Raw genomic sequence first — 26,497 nt, 5'->3', positions numbered from 1 at the left:
CCACAGCTCTCCTCCACTCTCACTCTGCTCCAACCATACTGGCCCCCCTTGTTTTCCTTCCACTTTCAGGATTTGTGCCCTGGCTGTTCCCTCATCTTAGCACACTCTTCCAGCCTACGTGGAGTTGCAGGCTGCCTAAAGGTCACTTTCCTGACTTCTCATGGTCACCATCCCACCCTTCTGTGCATTTTCTCTATAACACTTGTCACAAACTGCGATTATTTATTTTTTCCAGTGGACCTGGTCTGTTTGGTCACCACGGTATACTCGTTGCCCAGCACAGAACTGGAAATGGTACTAATAATGATTTTAAAAGGAGAAAAACTACCATTTAGGTCGTTACTGTGCCAAATATCGATACTAATACTTTATTAACTCATATGATCCTCATAACCATTTTAGAGTTAGCTATTATCCACATTTAAGAAACAAGGAAATTGAAGCAGGAAATCTTACACAACTACTAGTAAGTGAATACACAGTCCTTTAATCGTTGAGTGAGTGCGCGAATCAATGAATGGCCCCGAGAGGCGAATGGCAAGGAGATGCAGAGGGAGGCGGGCGGAGCCTAGGTCCCGGGGGCCAATGGGCACGCAGCTGTGACTGGCGGCGTCTCCTGGGGTATCTGGCTCCGCCCAGGCCGCGCGGCGGCCGCTGGGAGTTGTGGTCCCCTGCCCACCTAGCCACGTCACTGCCTTCAAAGCCGAAGTCCTCTCCTTAGGCTTCGTACGACCCGTATTCCCGAACCTCTAGGTAGGTTCCCTGGCCCCTAGGCCTGTTATTCCTCCTTTTGCTTACATGTCTTGATGTAGTCTCCCGGCTCCACAGGTCTGGGTCTCAGGGCACGGTCTCCCCTGCCACCCTCCAGCCCACTTGGTATCACCCTCTACGTTCATCTCCTCCGGTGACCCTTCGGTCTGGTGTTTCCAGCCACGCCCCCCTGAAGTGGTTTCTCTCACGTCCTCTCAGTTCCTCCCCTCCGTGCTCGAGCGGCCCATAGTATCTTCCAATTGCCGTATTCCCCGCCCCACACACCCTTTTCCCGGGGCTCCCCCAGCCCTATTTTGGTACACCCCGGCCACGCCCCCTCGCGGACGCTGTTGGTACGCGCCGCACTCCCCTGCTCGCTGCAGTGGTTTGGCCGCGGCGACCCTCTCCGGCGGTGCGTCCCCCGCGCTTGGTACAGCCCAGCCTGTCTCCCCCCGAAGCCGCGCGCCCGCGTCACTCAGTCGGTGGAGCCCCCAGCTCGCTCGGTCCGCGCCAGCCATGGTCCGTCCGCGCCGTGCCCCGCACCGCTCCGGCGCTGGGGGCCCCCTCGGGGGTCGCGGCCGCCCCCTGCGGCACCTCATGGTGCGCGCCGCCCGCTCGCGCTCCTGGCCGGCCAGCCCCCGGGGCCCGCAGCCGCCGCGGATCCGGGCTCGCTCGGCCCCTCCCATGGTGAGCCCCCCGCCCTTTTTCCAGAGCTTTCCACGGCCCCGCCCCCGCCGGCCCCTTTCCCGGACTGGCGTCTTTGTCCGCGGCCTCCCACCTCGGGGGTCTCTCCGGTGACCCGAAGGGTGGTCCCGCCTGGGGCCGGCTTCCCCGTGGAACCCCCTGGGTGGTACGCGCCGGGCTTTCCCCTTTGTTTCGTATTCGGGATGGGGTGGCGGGGGTGGGGTACGGGGGCGGGAAGGGCTCAAATTACTGCTGACTCCGCGACCCGATTTAAACGCGGGGTGGGGGGCGGGCGGGCGGGCGGCCGGCGTGTGTTGTTGTTTTTCCAATTGGAAAGTTGCTCTCTTTCCGGGCAGGAAATCTGGAAATGGGGGAGGGGGCTGGGGGGACGGCGGCGAGAGGGCCCCGCATCGCGCACTGGCGCGCCCAGGTGTTGCCCCCGGGGGCGTTCTTCCTGGGCCCGCACGCGTCTGCACGGCGCCCGTGGCGTGTGCGCCCAGGGTTTATTTGCACGCTCGCCCAGATGTTGGATGCCCCTACTGATGGCAGTAGGCCAAGTAAGTCTAGATCTTAAACATAAACATCTAGCTTTGCAGGTATGCTAAGTTACACATGCTTCCCGAGACCTGAAAGATGCACATACTTGTCAAAAATCTTAAGGTTTTTCTAGAGCTGTAAATCTACATATCCCGACGTTTCACGCACAGCCAAGCCGTGACACGCTTGCCCAGATGCGCGTTTTACCCTAACCTGGCGCTCAAGCTCCCTTCTTAAATACCCTGTCCCAACATTGTGCGTGGCGGGGAGCTGTGGCAGCTCCACACTAGCCTTAACCAGGTTTTCTCGGATCTTGTATTCAGGTACCCGGACTCTGAACATCTCTCTAAACTTAAACATCATCCTTCACTCCATTGCCTTCTCCGTTCCTTAGCGTTCATGTCTGCTTGTTCAGAAGCGCCTCCTGGGTCCTTAAACGTACATCTTAAAGCTTTCATTCTTCTTCCAGGTACTAAATAGGCTTCCTATGCAGTGAGCAACAGAACAGGTGTGGGAGGCATTTTATACACGCCTGCCCAGATGTGAGATTTCCTTTAGGATTGCACGTAGGTCTAGCCCTTAAACATGGTCCTCCACCTTGACATGCATCCTGCTTTCGGGAAGACCTGAGCTTAAGCATCGCTGGTTTTTACACCCAGGTTAAAACGTGGTCAACCTGGTCTCCAGACACAAGCAGAGTTTAAACAGGTGTCTCTGGTGCTCACATTAACTGGGCCCTAAAGTGAGTTCACCTGGATCCCAAAGTCTCCTCCAGGTGTGTGATTTAACTGGGTTTTCTCAGACGTTATGGGCTCTGGCTGTGGTACCTGCACACCCAGGGCTACAACAGTCTTTCTCCGTCTCAGACGCTCCAACCATGTTCTTACACCAGGATGCTCTCTGCTTTTCTTCCTGATCTCTTACGATTGCCTGAATCCCAGAACCTCCTGCCCAGGTGGAGAGTATGCTTGCTCAGGTTTTTTTTTTTTGCTTTTTAAGCTTCTACAAAATACAGTTTTTCCTGCCTGTTATTATTCTGGGGTAGAAGACACCTGTGTGCTTTATAGGAAATTTGGAAAATACTCATTAGTAATGAGATGAAAAGTAACAACTATTATTTATTTCTGCTGCCTGGAAGCACCTACTAGGGAGGTTTTCAGGGTTTCCTGCTGTCAGGCTGTTTCAAAGCCTTGTTTGCTTTGAGATGTTTTGGGTTTAAAAAAAAGACAACTGGGGAGTGCCTTGTGAGTAAATTGTGTAGCTTTCCTTGGCTTTATTGATGGAACTTCTGGTGGTTTGCAGATGCTCTCAAGACGTTGTGTTTGAGAGACCCTTCCAGGTGTTGTCAGATTCCCTGTTGTAAATGTGTCCCCACCTCCCTGGAGAGTTCTGTTCTGTGTGTGCTTCTGGTTCCTTCCCGCCTCCCCATGGTCAGCCTCATGTGGCTGCAGCCTGGGCTGTGCTAGGGAAGGCTGGCAACTGCCTGGGGAGGTTGGCGGGAGCCAGAGAGGAGAGTCTGGATTTTCTTTCTCCTTTTTTTTTTTTTTTAAATTAATTAAATTATTTATTTTTACGGCTGCATCGGGTCTTAGTCGCAGCATGCGGGATCTTTTGTTGTGGCACGTGGGCTTCTCTAGTTGCGGGCTCCAGAGCACATGGGCTCTGTAGTTTGAGGCACGCAAGCGCGGTAGTTGTGGCACGTGGGTTTAGTTGCCCCGCAGCATGTAGGATCTTAGTTTGCCGACCAGGGATCGAACCCGCGTCCCCTGCATTGGAAGGCGGATTCTTTACCACGGGACCACCAGGGGAGTCCCTGGATTTTCTCTTGAGGGCCTGGGGGAGCTTTGGAAGGGTTTTGAGCTTGGATGGGATGGGGCAAACCAGTGTGCCAGACAGACAGATACAACCCAGGCTGGCTTGTGCGTCGAGGGGGGGAGCTTCAGGGAGGCTCTGGACCCCCAGAGAGCTGCTTCTGAGTTGTCTCAATAGAGGAATCAAAAATTGATCAGCTCGGGAGGATGAGTGGGGAGCATCTCCTGAAGAAGGTAGGGGGGAATGGCCCACTAGGATGCGAGCACAGCTGGAGCAAAGGCTGGAAGGGACCCTGCGTGGGCCAGTGTTGAGGTGACAAGTAGCCTTGGGGCGGGGAAGGGTCCTGGGGTGGCAGCAGGAAAAGGACATGGGGGGTCAGCCACTCAGGGTCTCGACCCTGGGAGAAAGGGTTTGGAGATGGCCTTGGGGGTTTTGCAGCTGGGGGTCGGGGTCTCATCGTTGGGATGTCCCTTCTGGGGTATGTGGGGGACAGCTCCCCTAGCGGGCCCCTCAGCCTCAGTTTCCCTACCCCCTCTGCCACAGCAAGGTGCTCGGGTCTTCGGGGCCCTGGGTCCCATCGGGCCCTCCTCGCCCGGGCTCGCCCTCGGGGGCCTGGCCGTAGGTGAGCACCGGCTCAGCAACAAGCTGCTGGCCTGGAGCGGCGTCCTCGAGTGGCAGGAGGTGAGCGTCCGCGTCAGGCCCCCTTGTGAGTCTGCGGGGGGCTGGGGGCTGGCCCCAGGGGTCCCTTCTGCCCCTGCAGGTGGGGGGCAGGCCTGGGCACCCGGGCTGTGTCCAGTGACCCCTCCGCTCCCACCACAGAAGCGCAGGCCCTACTCGGACTCCACGGCGAAGCTGAAGCGGGCCCTCCCCTGCCAGGCCTACGTGAACCAGGGCGAGAACCTGTGAGTGGTGGGCAGGGGGCGGGCGGGCGGGCGGCGGGGGCGCTCCCCTGACCCTCTTCTTCCCGCAGGGAGACCGACCAGTGGCCACAGAAGCTGATCATGCAGCTGATCCCGCAGCAGCTGCTGGTGAGGCCCCACCCTCTGCTGCCCACCCTGGCCCCAGAGCACCCACCTGGCCCTGACCCAGCTGTCCCCTTGTCGCCCCCAGACCACCCTGGGCCCCCTGTTCCGCAACTCCCAGCTGGCGCAGTTCCACTTCACCAACAGAGACTGCGACTCTCTCAAGGGGCTCTGCCGCGTCATGGGCAACGGCTTTGTGAGTGGGGCGGGGGCGCTGGGGGCGGGCGGGCGGGGACAGGGCGAGAAGGGCCCCTTGGAAGCACCGTGGTGACCAAGTACGGCGGGAGGCAGAGCTCTGCTGGGACAACCCAAGGCAGGTGGCAGGGTCCGGGTGACCTCTCCTGGGGGGCATCCCCGTCCCTGGAGAGCAGAGGAACCCAGCCCGCCTCCCGGCCAAGCTGGAGCCGCCCCCGGGCACGGGAGCGAAGGAAGGGGCCTGGGCCAGCCCTCCTGGGACCCAGGAGCTTGTTGGGGCCATAGCACGTGGCAGGGACTTGGCATTTGGGGGCGGCCAGGGGGAAAGAGGGAGCCAGCAGTGGAGATGGCCTGCTGGGACTCAGTTTCCTCACCTGCGGTCCTGGGGCCACTGGGAGGAGTGAGTAAAGCACTCGAGGCGGTGATTTGGGGGCGTTGTGAGTGCTCAGTAAATGCAGCTGGTGAGATTGTTAGAGTTGGGGATTCAGACACAGGACGCAGTGGGCGTGGTCCCTGCAAGCCTCTCAGGTCTGGGCCACAGCACCCACGTGTCTGGGACCAGGATTCAGCTGCTGCCCACACCCCCCAGGGCTCGGGCTGTGGGATGGCAGGTGCTGGGAAAGGGTTGGGTTGAGGTGGGAGGAGGTCGTCTGCCTGGAGGACTCAGCTCTGGGGTCCTCTCCCTTTCCTGGTCCCCTTTGGGACAGACCCCCCTCCAGCTCCTGGCTGCTGCCTCCGGGGGGCGCTGTGTGCCACCGTTCGATGCCTGGGCGGATCCCCTTTTCTTCTGGGTTGTGACTGGTGTGGGGTCTCTTGTCTGCTCGGTCACCCCTTCATTCAGCACCGTCTGCTTAGGGCCTGGGGCTCCCAGGCTGCAGGGAAGGTGGACGTCAGCACGCGTCCTCCATGGCCTGTCCGGTTATGCTCCGGGTCCGGCTAGTAGCTCTGGGAGAGCCGACCACACATGGGTCCAGGAAGGCCAGGGGTGGGGTCCCTGAGCCAGCGGACCCCAGGGCTGAGAACGCGCATGCCCCTCTGTCTAGACACCCCGGGTGGGGACGTGTGTGAGGCTCAGGTTCTCCCGCAGTCCCACCAAGGAGGCAGTTAGCAGCTTGTGTAATGAGCGTTTATGTGGAACTTACTCTGTGCGCCGTTGTTGTGCCGTTTTACACACGGGGAAACTGAGGTCCACAGGTGACCTGCCTGAGGTCACACAGCTAGGAGGTAGCAGAGCCAGGTTTATGCCCAGGCAGTCTGGTCCTGCGTCTGTGCTCTTAACCCCCGGGCCTGGTGGCCTCTGTCAGAGGGGCCCAGCAGCAAACTCCCCAGGACAGGGCTGACCTCGGGGCACGTGGGCGGGAGGTGGAGCCCTCTCAGGACCCTCACCCGGCACATGGGGCCCCAGCCCTGACCCCAGAGTCACGGTGCGGGGGACACCGAGGTGCACGTTCACAGGCTCCCAGAGCGACGCGTTTTGGCTGCACGCCGCTCCTTTAGGGTCCTGGTGTTAACCTTGAGGACTTCTGTCCCGTCGTTCCCCCCGCCCACAGGCAGGCTGCATGCTCTTCCCCCACATCTCCCCCTGCGAGGTGCGCGTGCTCATGCTCCTGTACTCGTCCAAGAAGAAGATCTTCATGGGCCTCATCCCCTACGACCAGAGCGGCTTCGTCAACGCCATCCGGCAGGTCATCACCACCCGCAAACAGGTGTGCCCTTGGGCCCGGCCGCCGCATGTGTCTGAGGCTTTAAAGGACGAGGGGCTTGAGGGGTCCGACAGGGTGGTTCCCGGCAGGAGGGGTGCCCCTGGGGAGCAGGGAGGCAGATGGGCAGGCGGGTGCACTCATGGCAGGAGGGTGACCTCAAATCCTGGCTCACGCCCCACCGGCTGTTCACAGTGTCCCCTTCACCGGAAAGTGTCCCAGCTTGTGCGGCAAGTTATACAGCTGCCCAGTTCTTAGAGGCAGACCCTGTGAGCCATGTCCCCCAGGCTGAGGGCGGGGGCTTGGCCCAGGGCATGGGGGGGGTGGTGGTCTGTGAGGGGCAGGGCCCGCTCTGGGGAATCCTCTGGGCCTTTGGGCAGACTGGAGGCCGGAAGCCAGGCAGGAGGCCGGGCCAGGCCGGGCCCCGGGGGCAGCAGGTAGATAAGCTTGGGACGGACGGACTGGGGGCATGGAGGGCTCTGGGCAGCCTGCTCTGGGGAACTGCTGGGGCGCCAGCCCACCTGTCTCCTCCCCCAGGCAGTGGGACCCGGTGGTGTCGCGGGCCCCGTCCAGATGGTTAACAACAAGTTCCTGGCATGGAGTGGAGTCATGGAGTGGCAGGAGGTGAGCCCTGGGCGGGCCCGGGTGACCTCGGGACCAGGGCATCCTCGCCGATGTGGGGCCCCTCCCACTCCTGACGTCTCCCCTCTTCTTCTCCCCAAAAGCCCAGGCCTGAGCCTAACAGTCGGTCGAAGAGGTGGCTGCCGTCGCACATCTACGTGAACCAAGGGGAGATCCTGTGAGTGTCGGGCAGGGCCCGGGGGCGGCACTCGGTGTGGCCTGGCCTCCTGACCCTCGTCCCGCATCCCTGCAGGAGGACCGAGCAGTGGCCGCGGAAGCTGTACATGCAGCTCATCCCGCAGCAGCTGCTGGTGAGTGGGGAAGGGGGCACTCGGCTCGCCTCGGCCTTGGGGCCCTGGGGGAGGCTGCCTGTCCAGCAAGTGGAGGTAGGCGGGGCAGCGGGGCGGGGCCTACTGCCATGTGGGCGTGAGAGGCGGCGTGGCCCTGGCACCCGGCCGAGCCACCTCGGGGCCTCCCCGCAGACCACCCTGGTGCCGCTCTTCCGGAACTCCCGCCTGGTGCAGTTCCACTTCACCAAGGACCTGGAGACGCTGAAGAGCCTGTGCCGGATCATGGACAACGGCTTTGTGAGTGGGCTGGCGGGGCCCAGGGCCAGGCTGATGGTGGGACAGACAGAGCTAGAGCCGCTCGGTGTTTAAAAACTGAAATGAGATTAAGAGTGGACGATTCCCCAAAACTGGCCGGGCGTGATGGTAGCCGTGGGAAAGCGTGTTTGCTCTGTGCCTGGACACTGGCTCCCCTGGGGCTCTGGGCGGTCCTGACCCCATTTTACAGATGGGGAAACTGAGGCTCGGAGGCTGTGCCGGCAAGTGCTGGGCGGAACTTGGACCAAGTCTGGTTCGGGCCCCCGGGGCTGTTCCCCGCTGCTGTCTGGGTTTACTCAGCTGAGGAGGCTGACATCACCCCGAGCGCCGACTCTGTGCTGCCAGGTTCTTACCTGCCGCCTTCCTCTTGCTCCCTTCCCCTGGGACAGGGTGGAAAACCTGAGGCTCCCAAGGTCCTCACCAGGCAGGGCCATTTGTCTGCCTCCAGCCTGAGCGAGCTCTGAAAGCCCCCGGTGCTCATCTGCTGGTGGGCCTTGGCCAGTTCTCCCCTCTCTCCGGGCCTCGGTCTCTCCATCTGTGAAGTGCGGAGGTCGGGCCTCGTGCTTCTGAAGCGCAGCTGTGTCCGCTTTGTGGGTGTTCGCTGTACCGGGTCATAGCTGTCCCCGAATTAGCTTAATGTTTCTAAGTCAGCCGAAGTCATCATAGCTGTGCCATTGTGCGTTTGAGGGGCTGGTTGTGTATTTTTTTTTGCGTTAAAGAGTTTAAAAGTGGGATTCCCTCAGGGAAACTGAGGCCTCGAGGACCGTGGCCGGTCCTCCCTCGGCCCACTCGGGCTCCCCTCATGCTGTCAGCTCGGGGTGCTGTGAGGGGCTTCCTCCTCGCTGCCTGTCACCACTGTCCCCTGCAGTGGCACAGAGGCCCGAGGGCAGGCATAGCCCCTTCTGGCTCTGGGGGCCTGCGAGTCCTGCGAGTCTGGGTTTGCTCACCTGTAAGATGGGGACGGTGACCCCTGGGCCCTGGAGAGAGAGGATCCTGTGAAAGGCGTCAGGGAGCGCTTGGTGCCTGTCGGTGCTGCGGTCGCTGTGACGCTGAGCCACGTCCCAAGCCGCGGTGACGGCATCGCCGTGGGCCAGCACCGCCCAGCCTCCCCGCCCTCGGCTGCCCTGGGGGTCGCAGAGTGGACGGAGCCCTGGTGCCCGGCTTCCTGGGGCCAGATTGGCCCCTGGTGTTTGTCCCCCGCCATGGCCCTCGTGCGCAGTCGCGGTCACGGCCGTGGCTGGTCCTGTGGGCGTCCCGGGTGCTGGCTGGCTGGCTGGCTGGCTGGCTGGCTGGCTGGCTGGCGTGGGGGCCGCCGTCTCGCTGGAGCTCGTTGAGCAGCCTCCTGGGCTCGGCTCTAGAGCCCGCTGGTGCTTGCGCAGGCGCCTCTGGTGTCCTGTGGGAGTGGTGACGGGGCTGAGGATGGCGGCTGGGAAGGCCCGGCGTGCTCCGTGGCGCCCGTCTGCCAGGGCGCTGACCCGCGTGGTTTCCGCCCGTGTCTCGATGGGGAGGAGCGTCTGCGCCGAGGGCCCGCCCGTGACCCCGCGCTCTGCGCCGCCAGGCGGGCTGCGTGCACTTTTCCTACAAGGCCTCATGCGAGGTGCGTGTGCTCATGCTCCTGTACTCCTCCGAGAAGAAGATCTTCATCGGCCTCATCCCCCACGACCAGAGCAACTTCGTCAACGGCATCCGGCGCGTCATTGCCAACCAGCAGCAGGTCCTACAGCGGAACCTGGAGCAGGAGCAGCAGCAGCGAGGGGTGAGGCGGCCGTGGCCGTGGCCTTGGCCTACCTGAGCCTGTCCCCGCCCCTCGCCCCCCGCCCCCCACCCCACGGCTGACTCCTCCCTGGCTTCCTTCCGCACAGATGGGGGGGTAGTGGCCACCCCCCCGGGCTGGGCCTCTCCGGGAGCCACAGACGAGGCCCCCGCCGAGACTGGTGAGTGGCAGCTGGGCCAAGGACAGGATGGACCCTGGGAATTGCCTGGGGTTCGGGAAGTGGTGTGACCCTGGCCTTGAGAAGACCAGAGCAGAGAGAGAGAGAGAGGCACGCGCGTCCCCCACGGTCCCAGGCCTCCTGGGAAACGCCAGCCCCGCTCCCCACCAGGCGGCGACAGGAGCAGGGGTTTCCAGCCAGGGGCAGGGAGGGCAGGGAGAGGCTCTTCTCGTCCCCGGGGCCCTGGAGCCTCACCTGCCCAGTCCCTCCCACTATGCCCCCTGCCCCCAGGTCAGATGCTTCTGAGCAGAGGCCCGTGGGGGCTGCACCTGCCCAGTGAGATGGAGGACAGCGTCCTGAGATATCTCCAAGGACAGTCCCCACCCTCGTACGTTTCCCCAATAAAATCTTTTAAAAGCCCTTTGGCCACTGCGCTCTGTCCAGACACCCTGGCTCGGGAGAGGCCAGGCCCCTCCCAACAGCAACTGTCCTCAGACCCAAGTGCCGTCCCCAGCCCACCCCTGAGTGTGGACACGGCTGAGGCCTGGGAGTGTGCATTTCTACCATTCGCAGGAGAGGGGTCACCTCTGAGATCACTGTCACCTGAGCCAGGAGGGGACGCTGCAGTTCACGGAGCTGCCAGGTCTGCATGGGGCTTGCTGGGCCGTGTCTTCCAGGGTCTTTGCACAGCTGGCCGGCTGCTCCTGGGGTGCAGCCCCCGACTCCCGGCATTGCCAGGCTGCCCTCCTTGCCCTGTGGGTTCCGCAAACCTCACTTAGCTGGAAGCAAACACAAGGCAGTGCTAGGCCGGTTCCAGGCCCGTGCTGTTGGTGGCGTGCCGCAGGCCTGGCCGGGCTCTCAGGCGCCCTTTGCTGCTGCAGGTCCAGGCCATAGCCCCGGGGTTCAAGTCCAGCGTGCAGAGCACCTCGCTTCTCACGGAATCTGAGCTCCAACAACTCTTGGCCTCGGGTCACGTCTTTGCTAAAACTCTGGGCTTGCTCTCAGCTGGCAGCCGCGTGCAGCAAACTCCACTCGGGCCCTGCCAGCCAGGATGCCCTGGGCCCACCTGGAGCGCCAGCAGCCGCAGCCTGGAGAAGCCGAAACCCCCGTCCACAAGAGGCAGTTGTCCCCAAGGTGGGCTGAGTGTTTAGCTTGAGGCAAAGTTCCCAGCAGTGCCTTCCTGGGAGACCGGGCTGGTGGGCCTGTGCTCCCAGCCCGGCTGGGAGCAAAATGCTGGTCAAGCATGAAGAAAAAGAGCATTTATTGTGGGGTGGGGAGCAGGCGGGGGGTGGGCCTCGGCTCAACCCTCTGAGAACTGGCGGTACAGCCGCTCGAGCTGCGGCGCCACGTGGAGCCGGAACGGGATCTCCAGGACGGCGGCGAAGCCTTCGGCCAGCGTGGGGGCCTCGAGCTGCTTCCTGGCGGCAGAGGGTGGTGGGTGGAGGTGAGGCCCAACGTACAGGCTCGACCTGGCGTCCCTCCCTGCCCGCGGCGCCTACCTGTAGCCGTAAATGACGATGTCGGTCACGGGGATGTGAGAGGAGTCCGTCATGTCCCGGAACTGCGGGGGGTGGAGGTCAGGCTGGCCAGGCCGGGGCGGGGGGACGGGGCATGTGGGGGGGCTGGGGAGGCAGGGGCCGGCTCACCCGGTTGTTGTGGCGTGCCTGCTCCAGGGTGGCGCTGAAGAGGAAGCAGCGGCACGGGACGCCTGCGTCTCGGGCACACTTGATGTACCTGTGGGGGCCGGGGAAGTGGGGAGCTGGCAAAGGGCCCGGGGCCCACCCTACAGAGGCCTCCCCTGGGACCCCAGTACCTGGCCCGGCTCTGGACGTCCGGGTTTGTGTTGTCAATCACGACCCGTTTCCTTTGCTTCAGAGCCGCCTCGCACATGGTCACACAGCGCTGCCACGAGCCCAGAGTGTCCTGGGGGACCCAGAAAGAGTAGGTCACAGATGGGGGCCAGGAGACCCAGGGGGACAGCACCAGAGAGGAAGACCCAGAGATACAGGATTAGGGATCCAGGGTAGGGGTGAAAGGCAGAGAGAGGGGGGCAGGGACCTGGAGAGAGGACCTGGGGGCAGGGGGCAGAGCCGGAAAGAAGGACAGATGCCGGGGGAGCAGAGACCTAGAGGACAGCTCTCGGGGGGGGGGGGGGGGGGCGGAGGGGAGGGACTCAAGACCAATGGAGGGGCTGCGGATGAGGTCCTACCCTGTTCACGTGGATGTATCCGGCCGACACGAGATGCTCCTGGAGGAAGGTGGACTTCCCAGCTGTGAAGGGCGCAGCATTAGTGGGGGCCTGAGAAGTCGGAGCAGGGCTGGGGCTTCTGGGGGGCAGGAGTCTCACCCCCAGGAAATCCCACGGCGACAACCACCTCGGGGTCTGAGCTTAAGAGGGAGCTGGACTCAGGGAGGCAGAGAGGCCCAGAGCAGGAGACGGTCCTCTGGGAGGGGCAGACATGATGAGCGAGACCCCCTCCCCATCCCTGCATGCCCCCCACTCTGCCCCCAGCCCGCCCCTTGGGCCTCACCGGGTCAAAGGCTGGGAGCTCGAAGCGGGCCATGGGCCATTTCAGAAAGAACTCCTCTGGCGTGGCGAAGGGCAGGCCCAGGTTGAGGGCAAACTGGGGGCAAGGGCACACGTCAGACTGGGTAGTGGCTGGGCTCGGGGGGGCAGGGACTGGATAGAGCGGGCCTCACCAGGCGGTCAGCGCAAGAGAAGTCTTTCTTCTTGCGCCCAGGGGCCCAGTTGGCTGGGCGTCCAGCTGCATCTGGAACACATGGGAGGATACAAACCCGTCTCCACCAGGAATCTTGGGGACGGGGGTCCCCAGCCCACCTGCATCAGCCCTGCGGACCCACACATTTCCCCACCCCCAGGCCCTTACCTCCCACAAAGACGCTGTCCCCGATGGAGATGGGCACGCCCTCGTTGGCCTGGGGAGGGACAGGTGATAGACGACAGGCAGTAAGGAACCTATTCACACATCTATCCCCCCCAGAGCACTAACGGGTCCTGCCGGGATGCTCAGCTTGGTCTGTGCCCCACATGAGGCCTATCTCTAACCTCTCATGCTCCACACCCAATCCATCAGCGAATCCTGTCGGCCCCGCCCTCCGGCCACTTCTCACCGCCTTTGCCGGCACCACCAACTCGATCCTGGCCATCCTGGCCACCAGCACGTCTCTGGAATATTTGGTCACTCCTTCCTGGTCTCCTGGCTTCCACTTTCGCCCGTCTGTTCCCCAAACGGCCGCCAGAGGGCGCAAGTTCCCACTTACCGCGGCTCCGGACGCTCTCCTCCCAATCCTCCCGGTGGCCACCTCGCTGTGGCCCACGAAGCCTGAGAGCCTGACCCCTGCTCTCTGACCTCATACCCCTCACTTTCCCCCTCACCCACTCAGGTACAGCCACACGGGCCTCCTCACTGCCCATGAGCACACCAGGCTCGGTCCCACCTCAGGACCCTTGCTCTTGGCGTTACTCCTACCTGGACCACTCTTCCTCAGATACACACATGGCTCTCTCCCTCAGCAGCTTTATATCTTTACTCAAGGGCACCTCAGAGAGGCTTTCGCTGAGCTCCGTAGGTAAACCAACACCCTGCCTCATCCTCACTCTGCTATTTTACACATCCGTCAATGCATTTATAGTCTGCACCCTCCCTGATTTGGCAGCAGGCAGGCTTGTCTTGTTCACTAATATTTTCAGCTCAAGAAGCTGTTGAACTTCAGAACAAACGCACACCCAAACGAATGAAGGGATCCATGAGTGACTTCTCTCTCCACCACTGTTTTTCACAGTTTGTGAGCACCGGCCTCACATACCAACACTAGGACATGATAGCAAAGAAACTGAGAAGGCCAGGCCAGGGTAGGGGATGAGAGGAAGGTCATGCACCAGAGACCCAGAGTGGGGAGGCAGGGCAGAGAGCAAGGGGCCACAGAGGGAAAAGGAGAGCCATTGGGAGTCCGAAGCTCACCTGCTCCTGCAGGTGGTCCCACATGCCGATCACCGGCTTCCGGTACAAGCCTGCATGCGTGGCCACCAGGACCTGTGGGTGGGGCAGAGGTTAGACACCATCCTTAGCTCCTCCTCCAGCACCCAGAGTCCTTCAAGGGCACATGGGTCCCAAGGATGCTACCCTGACCCTCACCAATCCAAGAAGAGCGCCCGGTGCCCTGGAACTTGCTACTTACAATGGGTTTGTCAGCATAACCCCACCCGGGGCCCACACCCCACTCACCCAGGGTCTCTGTTCCCCCCACCTCTCCAACTTGCTCACCATGTCATACCTTCTCCCTGGGTCTCTGTTCCCTCTGTCCCATCTCGCTGTCTCTGTTCCCCTCTCTCTGGGTCCCTGTCCCCCCCACCACCCCTGTCTCAGAGTCTCTGTCCCTCCACATAGCCCTTCAGCCTCCCTTACAGCCATACCTGAAAGGGGACCCCCAGCTTCTCCACCACAGCCTCCACCTTGGCCTTGAACTCCTCCGCTGGCAGCTTCCCGCGCCCAATGCCCATCTGGTTGGTGAAGATCACCAGCTGGGAAGCGGACGGGTGTCAGCCGGCGCCCTCCTCATCAGGCCCGGACCTGCCCTGTGAACCCGCCACCACGCGCACACGTGCACACACACCTTGTAACCTTCGGCGGCCAGTTCCCAGAGCTTCTGTGTAATCTCTCGGTACAAGATCCTAGGGCGGGTGTGGAAGAGCAACGTGACATGGAGCCCGGAGTGCACCTCACCCACCCCCTCCTCCTGTCTCTTATCACCTCCAGTCACTGGGGCCAGTGGGAAAGACCTTCCCAGAACGTGTGGTGATGAGGGTCCCATCCAGATCAAAACCGGCCACCTGGCGTTACCCACAAAAGAGGAAGAACAGCACTGTTACACCTCTGATCCCCCTCACTCACAGGCTGGTTCACATCAACCCTGCAAGCTGGGGACTATTACCACCCACCCCTTACAGATGCAGAAACTGAGTCACAGCGGGCCTACACATCTTATGTAAGGACAAGGCACAGCAAAGATGCATCTCGGACACTGAGTTCAGAGAGTGAAATCTTCACTCTACTACCTCCTATTCCTCCTGAGCCCCTCAGTATTCCAATCTTTAAAATGGGTTTCAGGGCTTCCCTGGTGGCGCAGTGGTTGAGAATCTGCCTGCCAATGCAGGGGACACGGGTTCGAGCCCTGGTCTGGGAAGATCCCACATGCCGCGGAGCAGCTGGGCCCGTGAGCCACAATTACTGAGCCTGCGCGTCTGGAGCCTGTGCTCCGCAACAAGAGAGGCCGCGATAGTGAGAGGCCCGCGCACCGCGATGAAGAGTGGCCCCGGCTTGCCGCAACTAGAGAAAGCCCTCGCACAGAAACGAAGACCCAACACAGCCATAAATAAATAAATAAACAAATACTTAAAAAAAAAAAAAAAAGGCAAGCCTTCCTCTTTAAAATAAATAAATAAAATGGGTTTCATATCCGACCCAGCCTCTTCCCCTGGCCTTTTTCACCTTGGAGGGCTAATAGCCATAAAAATCCAAACAGGAGCTAAGTCTTGTTTGGGTGTTAACTGCATATAAGGGGCTGTGTTCCCTCAGTCCCCAGCTTGGGCCTCACCTTGCCCCGGGGCTTCACACCAGGTGCCGTGAACACTAGCAGCTTCTGGAAGCTCTCCCAGCCAGGGGATGACTTCCTTATCCGCTTTTTCTGCTGTTCATCCTCCTCCTCCTCCTCCTCCTCCTCCTCCGGGGCCACAGGAGGGGTGCCTGGTGGAGTGTCTGGCTGGGATTCTGGCGTGCGAGCCTCTTCCCAGCGCAGGGTCAGCGGGTGGAGGCCATTGACCAAATACAGCGTGTCCCCCACCCCCAGAGAACCCTCCAACCCTGTTCTCAGCTCCTGAGTCCCGGCAGTTGAGGGGTTAACTCCCAGCTGTAGAGAGAGAGGGAGGACTCAAACTGGCTCCACCCCCAGCGGCAACCTCCTCCAATCAAATAACCCGGGAAAGGACTCGCCTTTCTCCACCAGCCAATCAGATCCTTAAGTCCCGCCTCTTCACCTTGTACCACCAATCAGGGCTCTGGGAAGGTTATAAGCATCCAGTCTTACCCAATTTAAACGGGGATGGATGTTTACCACATTGAAACAGGCACACCTGTTCCCCTCCCAGAATCAGATTTTCCCAATTGGGCCTGTTCCCCGCTGGGTGGCGATTCTCCACACCCCCCACCGCCACTCCACCCCCAGGCCTCTTCCTAACGAACTGGTACCTGTTTCACTGCCACCGTCCGAGTCTCAGGGTCAGCGACCAGCTCCACTGAGGATTGAGGGGGTGGAGTCAGGATTTGAATCCTTGTGTGACTGCTTCCCTCCTTACTGGGGAGCATGGCCAACTTCAGACCACAGTATGGGGCTACAGCACCCATCCGGCAGGAGGAAGCAGTTTATTTCTAAGTAGAATTGGCTCACTCCTTGACATGCAGTACCCAGATAAAGGCCTTAACGATTGCCTGTGTCACTGGTCCTCGCCTAGGGGCAGGGCAGGTATTTTTCCGTATAGAATTGGCTTCTCCTTGACAACGCAGACCTTGGCAAGATGCAGGTTCTGGGCTTGGCCCGCTACCACCCATCTCTGCTTAGCAATATGCACTTTTCTCCATAGGATCGTCTCTCTCCTTGACAAGGGTCGTGGCCTGATTCAAGCCTTCCCGGTGGCCTGTGAGTGTCGTCTTCCCAGTGACAAAGTGTCTCGGGATTGACTCCATCCGCTCCCGCCCAAGGTGTCTGGCTAGTTCCAGGTCAGGCACAACCTTTTTCTTCCTGTGCTCCCCACATGCCACCTACCAACTTCAGGACTGGCTGCACCACGCAATTCCTGGACTATCTTTCCCATTGATTGTGTTCCCGCTCCTGAAGCGGACCACACCCCCTCCAGCTCAGGCTCCTCCCTGCCCACCTTGGTTTCTGGAGCACTTCCGGTCGGTAACCTGCGTCAAGGGTCCCCGACCCAGCACCAGGGCTTGCCCACCCAAGGGCAGGAAGATGGGAGGCGCTCCCCCAGGGGGGCTCTCCAGCCACAGGCGGCCCTGGGCCTCCACCTTGGCCATCCTGGGAGCCGGCCTAAAGGAAAGTAGGTTAATAGGTTTGAGCGGCAGCCCTCAGTTGCTAAAGGAAGTCCCGCCTCCTCTCACCCTCTACACCAGGAATTCCCTTCATCCGCTAAAGGCTCCGGAAATCCCACCCACTCGCCGGCCTGGGGCTCGCGCCGTTTCCCAGGCGACGACGCCCCACTCCTTCCCTCCGGGACCCCGGACTCCAACTTCCCACGGCAAAGGCTGAGAAACTCTAGCGCTCTCGCCTCGGCCCCACACTCACCCTTGCCCGCCGCTTGGCTCACTCGCCGCTTCCGACCAGGGAGGGCCTGCCGGAGGCGCTCTGCTCGCAACTCGGCCGGCGGCTGCCTCTGTTTCTCCGCGGACGGAAATGACTCGTCCTACCAAAGTGGGCGGGGCATTGGCTCCGCCTGGCCATAAGCCCCGCCCCTTCCCAGACACAGTGCCCCTAAGGTCCCTCCGCTGCTCTGACCTTCATCTCTCCTGATGCAGTATGAGACGCAGGCCAGTAGGGGGGGGTAGATTCCCTGTTCACACATTTTTTTCCTCTTTCCACGTTGAACTCTAATTTTCATTCCCTTTGCCGGAGACAGTTATAGCGGGAGGAAATTCTCGTTACGATTATTGTCAGTCGAAGAAACCCCGCCCCGACAGCAACCCTACCCTGGATGCTGCAGTTTTCTCATCTACAGTGTGGGGATAATCGTTTCCACTTTGTGGGGTTACTAGGAAGATTAAATGAGTTAGTACATGTAAATAACTTATAAAAGTGTCTAGGTGATAGTTTGCCCTACGTTTTGTCTGTTGTTAGCATTCCATCGGTGGTGGTCTGATGGGACATGGGGATTCCGCGTTTACATCTTCGGACCAGGCGCCACTTGTTCTCTAACCTCCAGCTGTCTTACGTTAGTCAGAAAACTCCCGGCCTCAGCTGGAGGTTCCTGGCTTTCCTGGGCACTATGTGAGCTCAGGAGACTGACTCATTAAACTATTCCGATCCCAACACTCAAAGCCCTGAAGATTGGGACTCCACGATCATACAGGAATGGAATCCTTCCTCCCACCCCGTGAATCTCTCTTTTCTTGTCCGTAAAATGGGGACGAGTCCCATTCCCAGCGTTGCACTGAGAAGCAATGAGACGCTGCTAATTTGGCTCCAGAAAATGTTAAATGAATACCCACAACACACCTCATACTCATTTGTCAGAGGTAAAGCTCTTTAATCTCAGAGCGCCCCTCCCAACTCCCGATCCCGACCCTCCACTCTCTCCCCCACACCAGGGCCGGAGAGTGAGGCCCCCTGCCCCCCACCTTGGGTGGACGAGGGCCCTTTAAGGCACCTGTGGGGGTGGGGGGAGAGGGGCGGGAGCTGGTAACGTCCTGGATGCAAGGACGGGTTTGATTGGCAGGCTGTTGTGGGATGGAACCAATGAGAGGGTGCCAGACGCAGGAACAGGATCGGGCCATCCCTGAGGGAGCCAGAGGGGACAATTGTCTGGACTTCGGCAAAAGACGACCCCAGCCCCAGTAGTGTAAAGAACGTAAATTTAAGGCCACAGGCCAATCCTGGGCACAGGAAGAGGGTTGGCCACGCCCCCAGAAGTGGAGCCAATCAGGTGGGGGAACTCAGGAAGGGTGATGGCTCTCTCGGGAGATTGGTCAAGCCCTTTACAGTGTTCGAGCCAATCAAGTGAAGGAGCTGCCCGTTCACTGTGCTGAAGTCGAGGGCCACTACCCAATCCTGGAGCTTGACTGTGCTCTTTCAGGAATGGAGCCAATGCCGTGCGACCAAAGCCCTTGTTGCTAGGCAGAAAACGACGGAGTTGGCCAACTAGCCACGCCCCGATCGGGGAGCGAGACAATCCCTTGATAGAAAGAATCTGTCGCTGGGCAGAGAGAAAACAGACCCAATCGGGAAACTGGACAGGCCTCGCTCATCCGCGCGGGAGCGGTCGTGGGCTGGAAGGGCGGCGGGGGTTGGCAGGGGCTGGTCAATCCTGGTGGCCCGGGAGGCCGGTCCCGGATCTGACTCGGATTGGCGGGCCCCGGGGGCGGGGCAGGGGTGTAGTGTGGGGGTGGGGCGGACGCCGGGCCGGGAAGCTCCCTGGGCCTCAGTATTTCCGCTTCAGCTTCTGGAAGTCGCTGGTGTTGAGCCGTGGCCGCGGCAGGTCCCCGAAGACCTGAGTGTCCTCGGCCTCCCGCAACACCAGCGCGCGCATGCTCGCCGCGATACGGTCCAGGTCCGGCGAGGAGGGCTGCGGGAACGGCGACACGGACGGGGTCAGAGCCTACACCCTGGGCTCCAGGTCCCGTCCTAGCACTTTTGCCCCTGCGATGCCTACGGCCAGGAAGGCCCTTCACCCTGTCCTGCTCCATTTAGGGCTCTGCCACCCAACTCAAAACACCACCTCCTCCAAGAGCCTTCCTGCTCCTCTCCCCCCATTCTCGGCCTCCTATGTGCACACACAGAGGCCTGTCTCACCGCCGTCCTTCCACATAGTGGAAGTGCTGCCTGTCTGCTGACCATCACAGCTGTGTGCACCCAGAGGGTCTCACATCTAAGGATCCGGGTTCGGGATTCAGTCAGGTTCTAATCAGGCTTCTGCCACCCACTAGCTGTCAACAGGGATTTTACCTCCCTAGGTTTCAGTCTCCCCTTCGAAAAACGGGGCTGATAACAGGGTCTGAGATAATCAGCATAGTGATTGCTAAAGAAGGGTGAACGACCATGTCACCAGCGCCGTAGAGAAAGGAGCCCTCTCCCTGTCAGTCTCCACTGGGGAGGGGTCCTGTCATTCTGCCTGCAGCCCCAGCACCTAGTACTACCTCCCTTAGGGCCCCTGTCACCCTGAGCTGGGCCTGACGTCCAGCGGAATGGGAGAGGCCACGAACAGAAGCTGGACCCGGGCCCTCTCGGAGGCCAGCCCAGGACCCAGCACTCAGGCCTCAAAGGTTCAGTTAATTAACTGTGTTTCCACCAATGACAAACAAGGACAGCAGCAGCTGATGGGCCCTGCTAGTCTGTAAATGAGGACACTGAGAGGTGTCACAGGGAGGAGGAACCATGGGATGCAAGGCCTCCTCCCTGCAAGTCCATAGCTCTTTTCCAAAAGTAAGCTAGGTTCCAATCCCAGCGCTGCCCCTTACGGGCTGAGTCTCAGGAAGTCATGTGTATTCTCAGTGCCTCAGTTTCCCCTCTGCTTCAGGGAGCTTTAGTGATGGGAGATAAGGACCCACCCAGGCCAGCCCAGGAACTCCATGTGTAGGACAGTGTGGGAGGGAGGAACAGAGGACAAGGGAGGTGGCACAAATTCCAGGAGGGGCCAGGAATATGTGGGGTGGGGGTGGAAGGTGATCTGACCCCTCTGAGCCTCAGTTTCCCCATCCGGAGGGGATACTAAAATACTTGTGCCCTGTGCAGACCATGTATTCTATAAGTGGAGCTGTTCCTGGAAAGGAGAGGCTGCTTTCTCTACAAGGCACTGGGGCACATTACAAGGCTGCGATAGTTAAAACTGCAGGGCTCTAGCCCAAGAGCCAGCCTTATGAGTAGGAGGGGAGGATCAATCCTGAGAAACGTGGCATCCACGTCCGAGGGCTTCCTGGAGGAGACAGCTCTGAGCCCTTCCTGACATCCTCCTCCCCACCTCCCATTTGCCCCTCACCGGCCCGTTCTCCTCATCGGATGACCGAGCTTCTGTCCTCTTCTCCTTGAAGGCCCAGACGGGCACGGACACGGGCAGGGACTTGGCGTACTGCTGTGTGGGCAGGGCTGAGGCCGGGGGCACTGAGTAGGCTGGGGGCCCAGCGGGGGTCTCCTCGCTCAGGCTGCCATCTGGGAGAGAAGGTGGACTTCAGCCTCTGTCCCTGCCTTCCTCCCAGCTCCCCACCCCCCTCTCCAGGGATGGGGACAGCCTGTGACACTCACCATCCGTGCTCTCAGGGTCTGACTCGCAGAAGGGGGGCAGGTCCTGGAGCGTGGTATCCTCGTCCATCACAAAGAGTCCTGTGGATGGCATTAGAGGCCCAGGCCAGTTGAGTCCCGCTGGACTCCATGCGCTCTAGACTCCAGCCACTGCCACCGCCTCCCCGTTCCCTGCACTGGCCAGGCCCTTGCAAGCCTCGGGGCTTCTGGAATAATTATTCCCTCTGCCACGAACACCTTTCCCCTGGTTATCTGACTGGCCTTCGGCAGAAATAAATCCAGTTTCTCTCTATGTGGTACATCCCCAGGTGAAAGCAACTGGCTGGACGAACATGAAATCTGTAAGATCTGTTTGGGGTGAACTGACTCAAAATACAGGCTGAGAGAAATATGAGATGATTATGATCCCTGTTTGACAAATGGGGACCTGGAGGCACAGAGAGATTCACTCACTTGCCCTTAGTCACACATCTAATAAGTGGTGTCACCAGGATTTGAACCCAGGCCACCTGGCTCCAGAGTCTGTGCCCTTAACTCTATGAGGGTTTCTCCAGCAACAGTGAGGAAGTCAGCCATTGGTAGTAGCAGTAACAAATGAGTAACTACTTACTGGATCCCCCACCCACCCACTGCCGGAGAACTCCTACTCACTCTTCAAAGCCCTAATGTTACAGTGCAGTCTCTGGGAAGCATCCAACCTCCACGTTTCCCCCAATGCAGCTAGTTGCTTCTTCAGCTGTTGCTTGTATCCCTGACTCCTCTTTAACTCCTGTCTTTGCTCTCACAGGCATTAGGCACCCCAGATTTGGAAACAAGTTCTGTTCTACTCATGCACCCGGCTCAGGAGGCTCCCTCCCCCGCCATGGCCTCCACAGGGCACTGCTTCATGTCAGGACTCCAATTCCTTGGCCAGACCCAGAGTCCCTAGAGAAAAGACCCCAAGTTGGCTTTCTCTGTGCCCAGCATCTCCCAGCACAGAGCTGGCCCCCGGACGTGTTGGAAGGAAACTGAAGCTCAGAGAAGAGAAATGATTCGCTCAAGGTCACAGAGTGAGTCACAGGCAAGCCTGCAGCTTCCATGAACATTAGGGCTCAGAGACAAGCAAGCTGTACCCCTCCAGAAAAACCCACTGAGGAGGCAACTTACCAAGAACCACCCCGGCCCCTGCCCCTGCCCTTCTCACCTCCATTATCGCTGACGCCCAGCCGCTCCCCAGAGGTCTCTGTCTCCGTTGGCTCGTCCTCGTCCTCCTCATCTTCTTCCCTGGCTAGGGTAGGCCGGGGTGGGCTCCGTGCAGGGCTGGGCGGCTGCGGTGCTGGCGGGGGCACGGGGGGCCGGGCGGCGGCGGCAGCCCGGTGGGCCAGGGCGATGTCGTGGAGGCATCGGCGGGCAGCCTCGGCCAGGGCCCCTCGACCGTGGGCTGCATAGGCGCAGGGGCCCGGGCGAGGGGGCGGGGGGGGCGCAGCCGTCAGCAGCACCAGCTCCGTGCCCGTCCGGGCCCGGAAGCGCTCGGCAGCCCCCACCACCGCCTCCCACAGCTCCTCGGGGCGCCCCGACGCCATCCGCGCCCTGCGGGGCAGAGCACGACACAGTGGGCTGAGGCTTCGCTGACTTCGCCGTCCACACCCAGCCCCGTGTGTCCACCAGCCCCTGGACTCCACCCCCATCCCTCCTCTCCACCTGATCCCAGCAGAGCTCCGCATCTTTCCCCCAGCCCCCTACTCCCCCAGGGCTCCTCCCCGTCCAGCCCTCCAGGCCCTGTCCTCAGCCCCCAGCCCCATCCCTCGTCCCCACAGCCCCGCTCTCTCCTCTTGGCCCTGCCCTGTCCAATACGGGAGCCATCAGCTACATGTGACTAGGGAGCACTTGAGATGTAACTGATCCAAAGTGAGAGGTGCCACGAGTGTGAAATCCACACGGGGTTTTCAAGACTTAGCACAAAAAGGTAGGATGTAAGATATCTCATGAGCAATCTGAAGTTGATTAAATGTTGAAATGATCACATTTATTTATGCTGGCTAAATAAAATATAGGGTGAAAGTGAATTTCATCTGTTTTCTTTCCACTTTTTTAATGTGCCTCAAACAAGATTTGAAATTATACAGGTGGCTCAGATCATATTTCTGATGGACGGTGCTGCCCTGGACCATCGCCCCAGCCTCCAGTCCAGCTGGCACACAGCCCCCCAGGGGGTCCTTCTACCCCTGGAGCTGCCTCAGCTCCTCCCCCGCATCCCCAGGACAAGGTCACAGCCCCTTAGCCCGACACTGGAGGGCCTGCCCCCGGCCTCACATCCTTACACGCTCCTTCAGTCAAGGTGGACCCCCTCTACCTGGACCACTTGTCGTCCATGTACTTGTCACTCCTGCACTCACCCCTAGCTCAGGTTGGCCCCTCCCCACCTGTGGGCTCCCACAATGTCTGAGTGACCCCCGTTCTAGCACATATCCCTCTGGGAGCACTGCCTAGATCCACATCCATTTCCCCAGCCAGTGTGGGCGTCCCCTGTCAGATTCATCTCTGAGACACCAGCCTTGCCCAGCACATGCCAGGTCTCAGAGAGCGGGGGTTGAGCAGAAAATGGGGTGCTGGCTGTCCTCTGCCCACAAAGCTCTTGCACTTCCTACAAGACTGTCCGGCAGGTCCTCTGGAAGTCTTCCCTGACCCGCAGGATGGATCAGTTGCCTTCCCTAGACCCACAATGCCCTGGGCTACCTCCACTATAGCTCATGTCACACGAGCTTGTGACAGCTGTACCTCTGGCTGCCTCCTCCATCAGAGTATGAGCAACCCGAGGTCAGTGATCCGTGGCCCCAGGACAGGTCTGCCCTAAGCAGATAATCGGCTTGGATGCATCTCCTTACAAGGTGAGAAGAACAAGGGACAAGGGGCCTGGCTTCCTGCCCTGACTGCTGTGTGACCTTGCACCACTGAATGGCCTTCTCTGTGCCTGTCTTCTCCCTGTAAACCAGTGGTTGAGCTAGGCCTGCTGGGCTGCTGAGGAGCCTCCGCAGAGAGGCAGCAAGCTCCCCGTCACTGGAGGGATTCAAGCAGGGCTGTGATCTAGCCCTCCAGGGCTGTAGAAGTTTGATTTCAATTCGCAGGCCCTTTGTGACTCAAGATCATAGAAGCCAGTGTTTGCTGAGCACCTACTCTGTGCAGGAACTCTGTACCTGTCATCTCCCCTCCTACCTGACCCACAAAGGTGGGAGCTGTTACCTTACATATGAGGCAGTTGAAGCTCACTGAGTACAAAGCCCTTGCAGTGAGGCACAACCAGTACCAGTCCTGACAGACCCTGAAGCAAGTTTATACCACACCTCCCACAGGCTATGCAGGGACCCGAGTGTGTCATCAACAATCTCATTCCACCCTCCCACCAGCCCTATGAGGGAGGAGCTATGATCACCCCACTTTACAGTTGCAAATGGAGGCCCGGGGAGATTCAATATCTTGCCTGGGGTCATTCAGCTAGAGAGATGGACGGCTGGGACCTGGATCTGGCAACCTGTTCTTAATCCCAAATGCCATCCTGCCTACCTTATGAGGAAAGATTTATGATCTCCTAGTCCAGATGGGAAAAGTGAGGCTCAGAGAGCTTAAGGCACTGGTCAGAAGGCACACAGCTAGAAAGGGCAGAAGTGGGGTGAAACTGCTGTCTGCCTGACTCCAAAACCCAACAGAACTGGGAGCTGCACAGGGTCTCACAGCCACTCCTTGGGTCATCCCCATCTGATGGAGGAAACTGAGGCTCAGGGCAGGGAAATGACTGGTCCAATGTCACAAAGCCTTGTAGTGCTAGGCCAGGGGGCTCTCACTCCCTTGGGACACCAAGATTCAACTCCTCTCTTAGACGACATCTCTAAGAGCAGATCAAACTCCTATAGCTTAGAATAGCTGAAAAGAGTGAAGTGGGAGTGAGTGGGTCATGAGGGTCCCACACTCCTCAAAGAGGAGAAGGGTGATTCACTCAGACCTCTCTGCCTAGGCTTGGGAGCTCTCTGGCGTCGGTTACCCAACAGGAGAGTAGCCAAGCCAAGTACCCCACAGGAGAGTCTCCCACCCCTTCAGCTTCCGGAGGAAGTCCTGTATCTTCCAAGGAGCTTAGAGATGGAAGATCCCCCCTCCCCCCAAATGGAGGTGTTCAAGATTAGGGAGAGAGGGAGGTAAGACCTGTCCTCCACAGGAGGAGGAAGGGACAGGTAAGGTGACTGGCCTTTTAGGATGAGGTGAGGAGATGAAGTGAGGAAAGTGACTCCAGGAAGAGACGAGGAAAGAGGAAAAGCCCCCCAAGGAATGAGGGATGCTAGCGAAGTCCCCTCCAACCACCTGTCAAACTGAAAGTAAACCCCTCCCCCGCCCCAAGGTGGGAGGAACTCGAGGATGCACCCAGTGGCCGGGGGCAGGTTAATGTCTGGGGTCTTTCTCTACCGCTCAGAGTCCCCGCTTCACCCGGGGGTCCAGGGAAAGACCCACTTCTCTAGGAAGAAAACAGGAAAGCCCGCCCAGGTGGGGGCCAGGACCGGAAGTCCCTCCTTTGGACGGGTGAGGGGCGCCCCGAGGCCCCACCGAGTAACCCCCCGACCCTGTGGACATGGTCCACGGCCAAAGTAAAGATCCTAGTGGGTCTAGAGACCGGAGGATAAGGCTGTCTAAGCGTTGCCTCGGGTCAGACACGACGGTTCCCGCGGGCGACACCTTTCCAGCGCTCAGCGTAGGGTCACTGGGCGATTTCTGCCCTCTGATCTACGCTGGCTATACCCCTCCCGCGAGCGGCTCGCCCTCCCAGCGCCCCTCTCCTCCGGACTGCCAAATTCTCCCCACACCGCGGTTCACAACGCCGCCTCCACTCACGTGCCCGTAGCCAGCATGGCCGGCCCGGCACCGTCGTCGCCCTCAAAAGACATGGCGGCGCCTTGCGTCACTTCCGCGTGGTTGGCCCACCTCCAATCTGCACACTCCGCCTCCCTTATCCCGGCCGCCCGAGACCAACATGGCGGCCACGGGGGCTTCGCCAGATCACAGTGGGGCAATAGCGACGGCAGGGTGCCCATAAGAAAGATGGTGAAAGAAAAGCTTCAGCTTGCTCGGAAACATTTCCCCAATAAATACGGGGAAAATGCGCACGCACACTCAGGACCACAGTATACTAATGCAAGCGACCTAACGTCCCTCCCCCATAATAACCTCTTCCACAGAACTGGTGGAAAGCAGGGCCCGTTAATGACATGGCAACCAGCCTGGCATCATTTGCCCATAATGTATATACGGGCTCTCTCTCCAGCCTATCCCCCTCAGCACCAAGGCTGGCAAAGATCCAACATGGCATCCTTTCTTGCTTCGGTTTGCCCAGCTTCAATATGGCGGCTCAGAACGCTTTCTCTTGCCGGTGACTCAGGAATTCGTCTGGGACCGCTTCGTCCCCGAGGATACTGACGGCTTCATCCCGTTAACCCGAGTCCTTCGGGGCCTCGTGGGATGTACAGCTCCTCTCACCTTTTTCTTTAACTGTTTCTCTCTTCCAGGACCTTGCTTTCGCGCCCCGCAGAGAGATGGGACTGCCCCGCATTAACATGGCCGCAGCTGACCGGCCTTGTCCGTGCCCT

At 60.0% G+C, this 26,497-nt stretch overlaps 3 protein-coding genes across 8 annotated transcripts; 1 reads left to right on the top strand and 2 right to left on the bottom strand.

The window, feature by feature from the left end:
* The first annotated feature begins 1,088 nt into the window (after positions 1-1,088).
* PTOV1 (PTOV1 extended AT-hook containing adaptor protein) lies at positions 1,089-10,277 on the top strand. 4 transcript variants are annotated; one of them, XM_036832712.1, is made up of 13 exons: positions 1,092-1,437; positions 4,327-4,464; positions 4,603-4,685; positions 4,754-4,811; positions 4,894-5,001; positions 6,551-6,706; positions 7,238-7,324; positions 7,426-7,499; positions 7,575-7,632; positions 7,804-7,908; positions 9,560-9,682; positions 9,789-9,860; positions 10,149-10,277. In XM_036832712.1, the coding sequence occupies exons 1-12, from the start codon at positions 1,267-1,269 to the stop codon at positions 9,798-9,800; spliced, it is 1,173 nt and encodes a 390-aa protein (XP_036688607.1). In that variant the 5' UTR covers positions 1,092-1,266; the 3' UTR covers positions 9,801-9,860; positions 10,149-10,277. The 4 variants fall into 4 exon arrangements, with proteins under 4 accessions (XP_036688609.1, XP_036688607.1, XP_036688608.1 ...); XM_036832711.1 differs by having other exon boundaries at positions 1,096-1,437; positions 9,485-9,682; positions 10,149-10,275; XM_036832714.1 differs by lacking the exon at positions 10,149-10,277 and having other exon boundaries at positions 1,089-1,437; positions 9,555-9,682; positions 9,789-10,142.
* A 154-nt stretch (positions 10,278-10,431) lies between these two features.
* LOC118885958 (polynucleotide kinase 3'-phosphatase) lies at positions 10,432-17,346 on the bottom strand. Of its 2 annotated transcripts, XM_036835204.1 has the most exons (17): positions 17,229-17,346; positions 16,810-16,973; positions 16,124-16,170; positions 15,474-15,785; positions 14,630-14,709; positions 14,493-14,550; positions 14,293-14,400; positions 13,841-13,912; positions 12,746-12,794; positions 12,558-12,628; positions 12,389-12,481; positions 12,205-12,301; positions 12,067-12,128; positions 11,671-11,780; positions 11,504-11,591; positions 11,357-11,418; positions 11,100-11,275 (listed from the first exon to the last, which is right to left on the bottom strand). In XM_036835204.1, exons 2-17 carry the CDS (start codon positions 16,958-16,960, stop codon positions 11,158-11,160), a joined length of 1,578 nt encoding a protein of 525 aa, XP_036691099.1. In that variant the 5' UTR covers positions 16,961-16,973; positions 17,229-17,346; the 3' UTR covers positions 11,100-11,157. The 2 variants fall into 2 exon arrangements, with proteins under 2 accessions (XP_036691098.1, XP_036691099.1); XM_036835203.1 differs by lacking the exon at positions 11,357-11,418 and having other exon boundaries at positions 10,432-11,356.
* Positions 17,347-18,162: 816 nt separating this feature from the next.
* Positions 18,163-26,481, bottom strand: AKT1S1 (AKT1 substrate 1). 2 transcript variants are annotated; one of them, XM_036833346.1, is made up of 5 exons: positions 26,388-26,481; positions 22,075-22,460; positions 20,895-20,972; positions 20,632-20,801; positions 18,163-19,221 (listed from the first exon to the last, which is right to left on the bottom strand). In XM_036833346.1, the coding sequence occupies exons 2-5, from the start codon at positions 22,451-22,453 to the stop codon at positions 19,078-19,080; spliced, it is 771 nt and encodes a 256-aa protein (XP_036689241.1). In that variant the 5' UTR covers positions 22,454-22,460; positions 26,388-26,481; the 3' UTR covers positions 18,163-19,077. The 2 variants fall into 2 exon arrangements, with proteins under 2 accessions (XP_036689241.1, XP_036689240.1); XM_036833345.1 differs by lacking the exon at positions 26,388-26,481 and adding an exon at positions 25,746-25,803.
* Between the last annotated feature and the right edge of the window lie 16 nt (positions 26,482-26,497).

The sequence above is a fragment of the Balaenoptera musculus genome, chromosome 19, assembly GCF_009873245.2.
Source record: "Balaenoptera musculus isolate JJ_BM4_2016_0621 chromosome 19, mBalMus1.pri.v3, whole genome shotgun sequence".
Lineage (NCBI taxonomy): Eukaryota > Metazoa > Chordata > Mammalia > Artiodactyla > Balaenopteridae > Balaenoptera > Balaenoptera musculus.
This window is presented reverse-complemented; position numbering and strand designations above follow the sequence as displayed.